Genomic DNA, 14,336 nt, shown 5'->3' with positions numbered 1-14,336 from the left:
ATGCTGCATGTTCCATTCCCCCATGGTTATCTGACTATATTCTGGATGCTTGGCAACAAGCTTGCTATTATGACCAGTTACAGCATCCCCTGGTCATATGACTGTGAATTCCGAAGTTTTTTGCCAGTTTCCAGCAAAAAGCACTCATTAATTTAATGACTGTGTAATTTATTTAATGACTGTAGTGATTCATTTAACAAACATGTGAAGTATTAATATCACTTTACAATGCCTTAGTAAGACCACACTTGAATACTGCATCCAGTTTTGGTCACCACGATGTGAAAAAGATGTTGAGACTCTAGAAAGAGTATAGAGAAGAGCAACAAAGATGATTAGAGGACTGGAGACTAAAACATATAAGGAATGGTTCCTGGAATTGGGTATGTCTAATTTAATGAAGAGAAGGATGAGGGGTGACATGATAGCAGTGTTCTAATATCTTAGGAGTTGCCACAAAGAAGAGGGAGTCAAGCTATTCTCCAAAGCACCTGAAGGTAGGACAAGAAGCAATGGATGGAAACTAACCAAAGAAAGAAGCAACCTAGAACTAAGGAAAAATTTCCTGACAGTTAGAACAATTAATCAGTGGAACAACTTGCCTCCAGTAGCTGTGAATGCTCCATCACTGGAGGTTTTTAAGAAGAAACTAGACATCCATTTGTCTGAAATGATATAGGTTTCCTGCCTGAGGGGGGGGGGTTGGACTAGATCAGGGGTGTCAAACTCAATTTCACTGAGGGCCACATCAGCATTGCAGTTGCCCTCGAGGGGCTGGGTGGGTGCAGCCCACTGGGTGGGCGTGGATGGAGTGGGTGTGGCATACTGGGACAGATCTGAGGGTCTCTGGCAGAAGGGGGTGGGACAAGGGCAAGTGCCAAGGCATGGTCCACTGGAGGAGCCTCACTGTTCCTCTCAGGCCATGCGGGGGGGGCTGGATGGTGGCACGGGCTGCCCGGAGCCCTGGGCAGCAGAGGTCAAACACCCAGCCTGGCCCTTGAGCATCTGCAGCACCAAGCCCAGCCCCACTTCTCCAAGGGGGTGCCCAGCTGCACTCCTCCTCAAGGCTGCTGCTGCTGTGCTTGCTCTCCTTAGCCAGGTTGCTCATGATGGGTACAAGGGCAAAGTCAGAGGGAGGCCCATTCCCTCTCCATGGGAGGAGACCCGCCTTTGTATCCAAAGCTTCCTTAGCAATAGGAAGACCCCAGGAGACCCCAGGATAGGCCAGGAGGAAGGCACAAGGAGATGGTAAAAGGGCAGCAGGGCAGGACTAAGGCAGGACTTCCCTCAGACCCTCCCTCTCCTTTCCTTCTTTCCTTCCTTCCTTCCTAAGTACAGAGTGGTGGGAAAATGTTTGAGATGAGGGAGGGAGAAAAACAGGCAAGAAATGCAGCTGGGGAGGTGCCATCCTTTATGAGGAATGAAGAAATGCACCATCGCAAATGCACCATCGCCTGGAAGTGGCCAGCACATGGCCCTCACCTACTTCACGTATCTGGCTTGGTGGGCTCTGGGGGAGGGGATGCCATGAGCAGCATGAGAGTCAATGTTACCTGCGCAATGCTGCCCAGCCCCCAGCCTGCCCGGTTTCGGCAGGCAACAAGGCACTCTCCTCACAGCGCCAAGAGGCTGAGCCAGGCGGCACGAATCAGAAAAGAAGTGCGCCGCTGCCCAGCCCCCAGCCTGCCCGGTTTCAGCAGGCAGCGCCGAGAGGCTGAGTCAGGTGGCATGAATCTGAAAAGAAGCACGACAACGTCCAGCCCCCAACCTGCCCAGTCTCGGCAGACAGGGGGGCGCTTTCCTCACAGTGCCGGGAGATTGAGTCAGGAGGTGCGAAGCTTGCCAGCTTTGCACCTTGCTCCCTGCTGAAACTGGGCAGGCTGGGGGCTAGGCAGCATTGCACTTCTCATCAGATTCGCACCACCCAGCTCAGAGTGCCCCGCTGCCTACTGAAATTGGGCAGGCTGGGAGCTGGGCGGCCTCGCGCTTCTTGTTGGATTTGCGTCGCCCGACTCAGCCTCTCGGCGCTGTGAGGAGAGCACCCCACTGCCTGCCAAAACCCCTCTCCTGGAGCCCATCAAGCCAGATATGTGAAGTAGTTGAGGGCCATGTGCTGGCCACTTCCAGGCAATGGTGCATTTGCGATGGTGCATTTCTTCATTCCTCATGAAGGATGGCACCTCCCCAGCTGCATTTCTTGCCTGTTTTTCTCCCTCCCTCATCTCAAACATTTTCCCACCACTCTGTACTTAGGAAGGAAGGAAGGAAAGAAGGAGAGGGAGGTCTGTGGGAAGTCCTGCCTTAGTCCTGCCCTGCTGCCCTTTTACCATCTCCTTGTGCCCTCCTCCTGGCCTATCCTGGGGTCTCCTGGGGTCTTCCTATTGCTAAGGAAGCTTTGGATACAAAGGCGGGTCTCCTCCCATGGAGAGGGAATGGGCCTCCCTCTGACTTTGCCCTTGTACCCATCATGACCAACCTGGCTAAGGAGAGCAAGCACAGCAGCAGCAGCCTTGAGGAGGAGTGCAGCTGGGCACCCCCTTGGAGAAGTGGGGCTGGGCACCCCCTTGGAGAAGTGGGGTTCTCCTGGAGCCCATCAAGCCAGATATGTGAAGTAGTTGAGGGCCATTTGCTGGTCACTTCCAAGCAATGGTGCATTTCTTCATTCCTCACAAAGGGCGAGGAACCTCCCCAGCATGCACCCAGGGGGCGGGGCCAATGCAGAAGGGGCTGGTTCCTCGCTGTTTTCAGACAGCCTTGTGGAGCTAAGACTGAATACGTTTCAGCATAGATGGCCACCACAAAATTGTACATTGGCTCAGGGCCAAGGCAGCAGAGGCCGTTCCCTCACTGTTTCCAGGATGGCTTCGCGGGTCACATGAAACCACTTCATGGGCCGCATTCAGCCCGTGGGCCTTGTGTTTGACATGTCTAGACTAGATGACCTCCAAGGTCCCTTCCAACTTTATTATTATTAACCGCTGGAAAAAATGGGACTGGTAGTGTGGGTCTCAAGACTTATGAGCACAATGACTTATGACCACATTTCCAGTCCCAACTGGAACATAAGTCGAAGACTATCTGTATAGTCATCAACTGAGAACTACCTGAAATGAGTTTGCATACATATATGAGCAGTCCAGAAGGGCATATCATTAGTAAAAAATATTCTGATGCCAGTTGTCTATCAATAATTAACTATACTTTATTAGGTTCAGGAACAGTAGCAATGAGAGAAAATAATATGGAAGATCAGGTTGGCAATTTATGCAATGTAAAAAAGGAGTAGTATACTATATTGATAATGATAGATCAGCCAATAAACTAATTCTATAGGTCAGAGGTCCCCAACTTTTTGGGTACCAGGGACCGGTTCCGTGGACAGAAGTTTTTCCGCGGACTGAAGGGTGCATGGTTTTCTGTGCTGCCTACATCCCACCGATGGGGCTTTGCTTGTTTGTGCAGACCAGTTGCTGGCATGGCATGGCCCGGTACTGGTCCACGGACTGGGGGTTGGGGACCCCTGCTCTAGGTAACTTAAAATAATGGAGTGCGGGAAAAAGAGAGAAAGGGCAATATCAGGGTTTCATATGGAACCTAAAACAGCTGAAATCAGAGACTGTCATAATTTTATTTGGTTACTGCAATGATTAGTATACAAGTAGCTTACCGTGGCTGCTCCTACTACAAGTATATGAGGTTTGGATGAAGAACCCTATGACATAATAAAAGACAAATTAATCCCAATACAAATCATAATCATTGACTGATTTCTTAATTAGAAAGAGCATTTGTAAAACACACTTATGATCACAATCATATTTACTAAAATTATTTTCAAGACTAGGAAACCATTCATTTGTTGGAATTATAATAATTATAATAAAAAAATAACCTATACAACTCACTTCAGTCCAAGACTTGATACACTGCTTCATAGAACCATTGACTTCTGGATACCACAGGAAATCCTGAAGAGAAAAGGACATACTTTCGTGAGTGTAAAAATCTAGAAACCTCTTATGTGTTGCATTTTGCCATGGACCTGAGGAAAGACCAATCAATGGTTTAAAACAGAAATATTTCCTTTCACATATACATGCCTGAACTATATTGTAACCAATCCAATTTTCTTATAGGAAAAAAAAGAAAAATAATGTGCAATGGGAATTGGCAAACTTTGAATACAGGAACCAGATATGGATCTCTGCAATCAGATGAATGAAAAGAAATTCCCAAGTAATTAAAACATTTAACTTGCTTTATTTGTTGTCATTAATAAATCAATTGTTAACTTTATATCTCTTATGAAAAGTCATTATAATTTGTTCTAAAAAATTAAACAGCAGTGTTTAATTTTACAGTAAGTCCTTGACTTATGACCACAAATGAGCTCAAAATTTCTATTGCTAAGCAAGACAGTTGTTAAGTGATTTTTGCCTTATTTTATGACCTTTCTTGCCATAACTGTTAAGTGAATTACTGCAGTTGTTAAGTTATTAAAATAGTTGTTAAGTGAATCTGGCTTCCTCATTAACTTCGCTTGTCAGATGTTCGCAAAAGCTGACCACAGGAAAATTCAATCATCAAAAATACATGCCAGTTGCCTAGCATCCGAATTTGGAAGACATGACCATGGGGACGCTGAAATAATGATGTGAAAAATGGATATAAGCAACTTTTTTCAATGCCACTGTAACTTCAAACGGTCACTAAACAAATGGTTGTAAGTCAAGAACTACTTCTATTGGGTGAAATATTTTAGGGCTCTTCTCACCACTATAACCAACAGTAAAATAATAACCCATGTTATCAGCACACAGGCATATTGGTATATGTCGGCAAGCCAGTTTAAAAATGGATGGGAGTGACTTTTCTTAAGGTACTATGTAATTGTGTAACTTCAAATGGTCGCTGCAAGCATTATCTGTATAATCTGTATAATGGATCTTCCTGCTTGTTCTTGGCTAGGATATTATCTTCAGTCATAAAATGTCACCACTTGAGAAATATTGTCAAATGTGCTCCCATATAAGTTCATTAATTTCATTCTTCCACACTGTATGTCTTTCTTAAAGAAAATATTGTTTCACTTTGATATTGCAAGAATAAAACTGATGAACTGTTTAAAGAAGGCGCCTAACTAAAAATTGGAACAATTCCTACCAGTTACCATGCCTACAACATCTATAAATGGTTTAAACTATAGAAACTATGATCATTTTTATTCTAATGGTTATTGCCTCTTTTTCTGTGGCACTCAATTTGCCTCAAGCTTCAAAGCATTCCTTCCCACAACTGCCCTGGTACCAGAGCAGAGAATGAAAGGCAACAGTTGCTTTCTGAAAAGTTAGCTGAATACTCCTTCCATTGCTGGACATGTACAGTATATATAATTTTCAAGTATTACTTCCAGCAATTATACCAACTTTTTCTCTTTATTAGAATTAGAAAACCAGCAATACTTACCACTTTAAGTGAAGATGATTTGTCTTCAAAAGGAATGTTTTCATGCTGTCAAAATAAAACATGCACATTTTAACATTTTCCATAAACTTTTGGATTTACAAACATTTACATGCTGTTCATAACAAACCACCTTGTAAGTCAGCAGTGGGGAATCCTGTTGCCCTCCTAATGATACTGTAACAGCACAGTCAACTAATCAATGCTGAAGTATGCTGGGGATTGTTACTCAGCAACATCTGAAGGTTTATAGGCTTCACATCCAACATTAATTTGGTGTTTTATGTGTATTATCATATTTTAATCTGGTAAGAGGAATATATAAATATATTATATATAAGTATATAAGGGATAAAACTATGGTGCAAGAAAGGTTTTTTTTAAACTATAGTGCAAGAAAAGTTTTTTCCTCACTTCACAATCTTGATTAAAACCATTCCTCTCTGAAACCGCTACTTGTATCAGAAAGGAAGTTTTCTATCAATGGGTTTCTAAGCCAATACAAATAGCATTTGGAGGATTTCTTAAAAATATTCTTCCCTCACTGTAGTTTCAAAAGCTGTTCCTATAGCTTTTTTAAAAAGTAAAGGTCAAATGTGTAATCTGGGCTTTGCTTTATAAGTGTCTAGCTACTGAAGGTACATTACAAATATATAAAGAAAGTATACGAAAGCTCTAATATAATCTTCAATAACATATTCATGGGCAATTTGTTCCCTGGAGATTAAGAAGTTGGAGTAGTGCTAGAGTTAAATCTTAATCAGGCCATTTTGAACTCTTGGGTTTATTCATTTTCTTCCTTCTAAGTACACCACAGCAAAGGCAAAGGAGCATGGAGTATGATATACTTTTCTATCAGTCATCTATTTTTAATCTACAAAGCTAGCAACTACTTATTTCTTTTTCTGTTACCATAGTTATCAATTCCAGATTTAAAAAAAAAATCACATGTGTAGTCCAACAAAGAACACCTAGCTTGCAGGGTTTTCCATGTTACAATGTATTAATTAAATAATGCAGGAACCCTAGTAAAACTAGGAACTCTGAGGAAAGGAGAGATGAAACAAATGGGTATGGGGTATCTATGCACTTTAGCAAATTTTTATACGTAAGACAAGGAAATAACTTTTCCAAAGAAATGTTACAACATTTAAACTCTTACAATGTATAGCTTTCTGTACAATTTTCTTGTCAACTAGGAATGTTTTAACCGCAATAATTTGTACATAACACGAATTATTGGGCACACATAATATGCCATTGCCAGAAATAGTTATCTAATTGGAAGGACTGATAAAATATTTTTCTCCAGAAATCTCAATAATGTCTTGACCACTATTTCCCCATTGCTATTACCAACAGGGAAACAATATCAAATGAGGATTACAGTGTCAAAGACTGCACAGAAACACAACTATACCACCCAACACAGCTATACTTTTAATTGCCCATCTGATCTTGGAGCAAAGCAGGAGCTATATTGAGATTTTTTTCCTCCCAGTTAATGTCAATGAACTAGGGAGGAGCATAATGCATACATGGCTGAAAATCACAGAAAAAAAAATACTCAAATATTCTAAATACAGTATAATGCTTATTATAAAATATGTGACAGAAGATGGACAAGAGTTAGAATTATCTTGTAGGAATGTTTCTATAACTTTCCCCTTTCTCTTTTTTCTGATTTTTAAAATACTTGCAAATTTTATTAATTTTTTTTATTAAAAAAATGAAGTTTTTATTAAAGTTCTTATGACATGAACATATGCTACTGAATTAGGGATATCTTACATAGTAGTAAATGTAAAGAACAGTGATAATGGTTCTGTAAATATTTGGGGTTTCATAGTTATAAAAACAGCGAGGACAAAAATATTGAAAGTTATACCTTGTTTCCTTCCTCCTTAATTTGAGGGTTTATTAGTTTTACAAATGAGTAGAATAGTTGACGAATCCTAGAATCGCCTATAAATGCAATATATTTGTTTTTGAGGCATGCTTTTGCTTCACTGTAAAAACAAAAATAAATATTAATTGGTTTCAAGTATGAGAACAAAAATAAAGTTTGCAAACATTTAAATAGAAGAATATTCTGGTGGGCAAATGCTATTTATTTCAGAGAGATTTATAAAATGAAATACACCCAAAATATTTGGAAAAATCCAAACAGTTATGTTCACAATTGCCAACCCAGTGTCCAAAAAGCCTTGTTAACAGTAATAACAACAACAGTAGCAATAATAAGTATACAAAGTCAAGATAAAAAAACTGAGCAGACAACAGTCTCACACAGCCTCTAAAATACTAACAGTAATATCTAACATCAAAATGTTATCAAATAGGTATTTTTAATTTAACAGAAGATGTAAAATATTAAACCCATGACTGGCAGACTAATCATAGCAAATATTCTATAAATATATTTGGTTTTAATTAAATGTAAATCAAATTTAGTTTGTACCTTGCTTTAAATACACTTAAAACAATATTTTACCTCTGTTTGTATCTATGCATCATACAGCTATAAGGTTGCCATGTTTTGTCCCCAAGGAATCTTCCAGTAGAGAGAAGATATTCACAAGTATCATTACCTAAAGAGAAAAAAAGAAATAGAGGTATAATAATAAGAAATTAATAGACAGATAAAAATACCAAATTCAGTCTAAATATTTAACTGATTTTATGACGAGCCAATAATAATAATAAACTCTGTAAAGAAGCTGAAGAAACAGTGTATTACCCTGGTTGGCCGCTGCTAGATAATTGTACAGACTGACTACAAACAATGACATGATAAAGTGACAAGAATGGTGCATTAGAAGATCTGCAAGAAATACCCTTTTCTTGCAAGCAAAAACTGACGGGACCATAAAATAAAAAAGTAATAGAAAATGAAGAAGCTCTGGTCTTTAGAGTTCAAACAGATAGGCATCTCTCACATAACATCCCTGGCTTAACAACTGTCAATAAGAAAGACAAAAAAAAGTCTGTATAGTGGACATGGCAGTAGCTAGAGACAGCAGAAGAGAAGAAAAAGAACTGGAGAAGATAATAAAATACAAAGACTGTAAACAGAAATAGAATGACCGTAGCAAAAGAAAGCAAAGGTAATACCAATATTAATAGGCACCCAAACAACTGGAGCGCCACCTGGACACCATCAGCATTGAAAAAATCACTGTCAGACAACTTTATTCTGAACAATTGATATCCCGCAAGAATACATTTAACACCATCAAATATCCACATCTGCCTATCCCAGGTCCTGACTTGATAAGTAGACAAAAATGCCAAATCCAATTTGAACATCTGGCTGATTGTACGACAAACCATAATAATGCAAACAGAAGTAGAACAACCATGCCAAAGGAAAGCAAAAATAGTATCTATAGTAATAGGCACATTGAGTAAAATACCGAAATATCTGGAGCACCACTTGAACAAAATCATCATTGACAAAGTTGCCATCATTCAATATCAAAAGGCAGCTTTGGTAGGAACAGCTTACATCCTGTAACAATACTTTTAACACTATCAAATATGGGTAGTCCTTGACATACAACAGCTTGTTTAGTGACTGTATGAAGCTACAATGGCACTGAAAAAGTGACTCTTGACCATTTTTTACAGTTACAACTGTTGCAGCATCCCCATGGTCATGTAATCAAAATTCAGATGCTTGACAACTGAATTATATTTATGATGGTTGCAGTGTTCCAAGGTCATGTGATCACCTTTTGTGATCTTTTGACAAGCAAAGTCAACGGGGAAGCTAGATTCACTTAACAACTGCGGCAAGTAAGGTCCTAAAATGGAACAAAACTCACTTAACGATTTTCCCATTTAGCAACAGAAATTTTGGGCTCAATTGTGATCATAAGTCAAGGACTACCTGTATCTGCCTATTCCAGTTGTTGAAATGGACTCAATAAGTATATAAAAATGCCAAATCCAGTCTAAATATCTGGCTGGTTATATAATCAACCATTAAAATTTATTAAATTTATATGCCATCAAGCTCTCAACAAATTGTTAAATTTGTTGATTTGTTGTTAAAATAAATTAAAAATAAAAAAGCAATACAAAATCCCCAAATAGCATAAGATAAAAGAACTAAGGAAAATAAAATACTGGAATAGATTTATATCTGAGTTTTATTATCATCTACTGTCTGTTGAATCTAAAATATCACATATTATTAAAACTACAGCCAAAATAAAAATACAAATTAATAATTAGATTATTGTTCAAACTTCAATTATTCCTGGCATTGGAGATGATCTCTTTTGGAGAGCAACAGGTTTCCCACTCATTTTAGACCTACTGAAATTTCTGGAAAAAATGACTATTGCTAAAATATAAACAATTTAGTCTCCAAACAACCCCTGAAATTTTTATTGTAATACTGAAAATAAAAATGATTTTAACATGCATGTATATAAATAATAAGAAAATGATGCAATTGAAGAAAAAATGTTCAATTGGTACCTTACAATCAAATGCTAGTTTCATATTTTATTGAAAAATGTTAATGTTTCTATGGTTTGCTTCCGTATTCTCCCACTTGGTTAAATAATAAAAGAAAGAACATAAATTCTTTTTGTTGGATGGTGGAAAGTACAGTACCTCATTGTAAGTATTGAGAAAGATTCACAAATGAAGTTGTTATAAATTGTAAAATATGTATGGCCTATTTCTTCCTAACTAGACTGAATTTCAACCTACATGTTCAGATTTATTTCTTCAACTATCACAAACTATCCTAAATATCAGGAAAAAAAGATATGAAATTTGTCTATGCTTATTTTTACAAAATGCAGTACTCTATGTAAATTGCTAATCAGTCAAAGAATGATTTAGAGATAAAGTATTAGACATGTCAAGGAAGGCTCTAAAATCACCCACTGGCAACATAATATTCATACACAACACAGATATATGTAAAGCTTACAGATAATTCTCAACTTATGACCATTCATTTAACAACCATACAAAATTATGAATGCCTTTGAAAAAGTGACATACAACCTGTACTTACACTTATGTCACACAAACCCTCAGTTCACGGGACCACAATTTGGGCACTTGACAAAAAAACTCGCTTTTATGACCATTTACAGCATCCTGCAGGCACTTTATTGGAATTTATAACTTTTGTTGCTTTCCAGCAAATAATGCCCATTGGGAAAGCTGGATTCACATAACCATGTGATTCGCTTAGTGACCATGAGAATTCACTTAATTGCCACCCAAATTGTCATAAAATTGGGCCCCACTCAATTTATAACTGCAATGACTTGACAGAAAGTTGTAACTTGAGAACTATCTGCACTCTTTTCTCTCTCCCAACTACAGTCTGATGCAGTTTTTCTATTTATTTTGCATTTAGAAATACAAATGCATTTTTTCTTTTGATAATGCATAAACGTATCAGTGGCATGAAGAAATTACAAATAGAGCTACCTAAATCCTTTTGGTTTCTTAGCTGTATCCATTAGAGTTGCATTTTAAGATGGGTGGCCATACAAATCTTTTAAATAAGTGTATGTAACAAATTGACCATTATTAAGATTGCTGTCACTTTAAGAATAAGTGGTTATGGAATATTCCCTTGATAAAAATGGAATCTAATACTACAATTCCAGAGGTTTGTTTTGTTTTTGAGTTTGGTACATTGCCAATACAGGAAGAAAAGCAATTAGATGTAGTATAAAAATATCTTTAACTGAATTATCTTGCTTGTAATTACTCCCCTTGGGATATGCAAAGTTCTCTGTTCATTAATTGTTCTATGCACAAAACAGCTGGTTTCAAATAGTCTGTGCCCAAACTGAAAATGCATGTTTGGGGAGTTTTGGTCAATTCCATGTATTCCATATACAGAACAAAATATGGCTATTTTATCCATGGAACAATACAGGACTGTTTTGTTCCAGACAAAAACTTGACACTTTGATGTGGCAGAAGATAACGAAGAGAGGATGCTGGGAAATTGGGAAACAGGTAGATTGGTGAATCACACTGGAAGCTGCTGAGGGGAAGAAGGGCACTATGCATCAGAGTTATCCTGTTTATCTTATAGAGATAATTTCATTGAAAATCTTCAAATTCTTAATAGCTGAGAACTTCCCTCCAAGGTTCCTCACACAGACTTCTATAACTAGATTTACTGAAATGATTTCATTATATAAATTGAGGATCCAACTCTAAATGGCTTTTTTCAAAATGTCTGGCTTTGATTTTCTTTCTTCCTTTCTCCTCAAACCTCCTCACAGTTTTTCAGACTATGAGCCTAAGGGTCAAAATAAGTTGTCTTTATTTGTTTTATAAGTCACCTTGGAAGATTTTTTTTTTACTTAAACAATGGGTTAAAATGCACCAATAAATATACTATAGTGTAATCTAAAATATTTAGAAAATATTTTAAAATTACAAACTAAAATAAGAAATCAGATGTGGAACTTTCATATCAGATTAGTTCATCAGAAGAAATAAATCTGTGACTAAGTCTCCACATCCAGAAAGGAAGTACCAGTCAGTAGTATGGATCTGTAGCAGCAGTTGCAAGTTTTCAAACTCATTATGTATTCATTAACCATTCCATTGTGAATCTTGATGAAATAAAGGCTCAGGAATATATGTGTTTGGGTTAGGGATGCATTAACATGATGGCAACGTAACTGCTTTCAGCTGCTGAAGAATGAAAATATGATCTTCACTCCTGCCTCTTTGCACTTTTCAAATTTTATATTTATCTCCATTCAATCAACTTCTGCCAAGTACCTTTCCAAGCATACTGTATACACTAACTAATGCCCTTTAATTTTTGATTCAGTTATTAGCTTTTCTCTGTACAAAAATAATAATGGCATTCTTACAAATGACAAGCAGAAGGACAAACCTTTTCCAGTTATACCGTTAACATATGCGGTCTGATTGCCAACATTCACAATTTATGATTTCAATTTTTTCTTTGATGCTAAAACTGATATTTGAATTCACTTTTTAACATCACTACCATTACCATTAATATCTTAGAAACAGTTATTCCAACATTTCCTCATTTCTAGTCTTTAATTTCAAACATAGAACATAACTATTTTCCTTCCTCTTTCTCAATATTTATTCCTCTCATATTTCAATTCAGTCTTTCAAATACCGTAGTTGTCAAGTATGTGGATTTACAGATAAGAAACTTTGTCATTCATCATGCTTTTTGCTTTCACATAATATTTTTAGTATGGATGTATGAATATAAAGCCAAAAAGTTGCTTCAGATTAGCCATGGTCATGCATGATTCACATGTCGTGTCTTCTTTTTAGCTTCAGATAAGAAACTCAGCACTTTTCTTCTTTTCAATATCACAGAGAAAGTAAATACTAAGTTACCACTCTTTATTGTGGCAAAGCCACCTGAAAGATGCCATACTATAAGCACAACAACCAAAGCCCAATTTTACACAAACGTGCTTATACTATTTTCCACAAACCAGGGGCTCTAATCCAGAGACAACACGTGGTTGATTGCAAACCATTTATTTGAAGACACTAAAATATATGCAGAATACCATGAAGTACCAAGTTCTAGTTTTTCAGTATGCAGATTTCTCAAATGGAAATTTTACTATATGACACAGAATTCTATAGTCCAGCACAGCAAATATCACTGAATGCGATGGTAATTACTAGGTAAACATGCATGTTCCTAGCTTTTTCAGAACATTATGAATTACTGAATTTCCTTGTTCAGTAATTTAGTTCCTGCTTTAATTCTTGTTCTTACTTTAACCCTTTACAGTTACTTATTGTTAACAATAAAAAAATAATCCTAAAAACAGATACTGGTTAACAATTGGAAATACCGTACTATACAGCTATGTAACCATATCACTACGAATAAAAAACAAAAGAGAAAAAGAAACAGGAACAGAGTAGGGAAAGAGCAAGCTTATTTCTCTCTTTGTCTTCTGAGCTTTATTAATACATGTTCAACCAATTCCAGTATTTTTAATTAGATGATAGTGGGACATAATGAAGGTTCATTGTATAGCAATTAATTAGTTCCTTCTAACTCAGGGGTGTCAAACTCAATTTCATTGAGGGCTGCATCAGCATTGCGGTTGTCCTCAAGGGGCTGGGTGGGTGTGGCCAGGGTGGGTGTGGCCTACTGGGTGGGTGTGGATGGAGTAGGTGTGGCCTACTGGGTGGGCGTGGCCAGCTCTACATCGTTCGCGACAAGGGTGCCTGTGGGGGCCTGGGCAGGATTGGGACAGATCTGAGGGTCTCTGGCAGAAAGGGGTGGGACCGCGGCAAGTGCCAAGTCATGGTCCATTTCTTCATTCCTCACAAAGGGTGACACCTCCCCAGCATGGACTCAGGGGACGGGGCCGACGCAGCAAGGGCTGGTTCCTCGTTGTTTCTAGACAGCCTTGTGGAGCTAAGACTGAATGTGTTTCAGCATAGATGGCCACCACAAAATTGTACATTGGCTCCCGGCCGGCCTGGGCCAGGGCCAAGGCAGCGGGGGCTGTTCCCTCACTGTTTCCAGGATGGCTTCGCGGGCCACATGAAACCACTTCGCCGGCCGCATCCGGGCCCCAGGCCTTGTGTTTGACATGTCTGTTCTAACTGAATAAAAATCCTGAGATAATAGTTGGCAATTTTGAGGACTTCTGGTGGCAGGCTCCTTCGCTGGACGCAGCTGTTTGCTGCTCCCGCCTGTTTCCGCGTAAAAGCCGGTTTGACAGCCTGCATCAGCTGTCAAACGGCTTGATACCTTTCCCCTGGGCATAGGGGGAAAGGTGAGCTGCCCGAGGTAGGAGTTGAGTTCCCGAGTCGTCCCTTGTGGACGATGTAGGTGAGAACTCCTCCGG

General features: G+C 38.5%; 1 protein-coding gene across 1 annotated transcript in view; it reads right to left on the bottom strand.

The window, feature by feature from the left end:
- The window catches only part of CASD1 (CAS1 domain containing 1), a 44,237-nt gene that overhangs the window by 21,825 nt on the left and 8,076 nt on the right, over positions 1 to 14,336 (bottom strand). Inside the window, exons 2-6 of the mRNA XM_015811576.1 lie at positions 7,958 to 8,054; positions 7,352 to 7,472; positions 5,467 to 5,511; positions 3,906 to 3,968; positions 3,668 to 3,712 (exon numbers count right to left, since the gene is read on the bottom strand). Coding sequence (XP_015667062.1) covers positions 3,668 to 3,712; positions 3,906 to 3,968; positions 5,467 to 5,511; positions 7,352 to 7,472; positions 7,958 to 8,054 — 371 coding nt within the window. The remainder of the gene's footprint in view (positions 1 to 3,667; positions 3,713 to 3,905; positions 3,969 to 5,466; positions 5,512 to 7,351; positions 7,473 to 7,957; positions 8,055 to 14,336) is intronic.

The sequence above is a fragment of the Protobothrops mucrosquamatus genome, unplaced genomic scaffold (genome assembly GCF_001527695.2).
Source record: "Protobothrops mucrosquamatus isolate PMUCROS unplaced genomic scaffold, P.Mucros_1.0 scaffold45, whole genome shotgun sequence".
Lineage (NCBI taxonomy): Eukaryota > Metazoa > Chordata > Lepidosauria > Squamata > Viperidae > Protobothrops > Protobothrops mucrosquamatus.
Note: the sequence above shows the minus strand (reverse complement) of the source record. Positions and strands in the feature narration are given on the sequence as shown.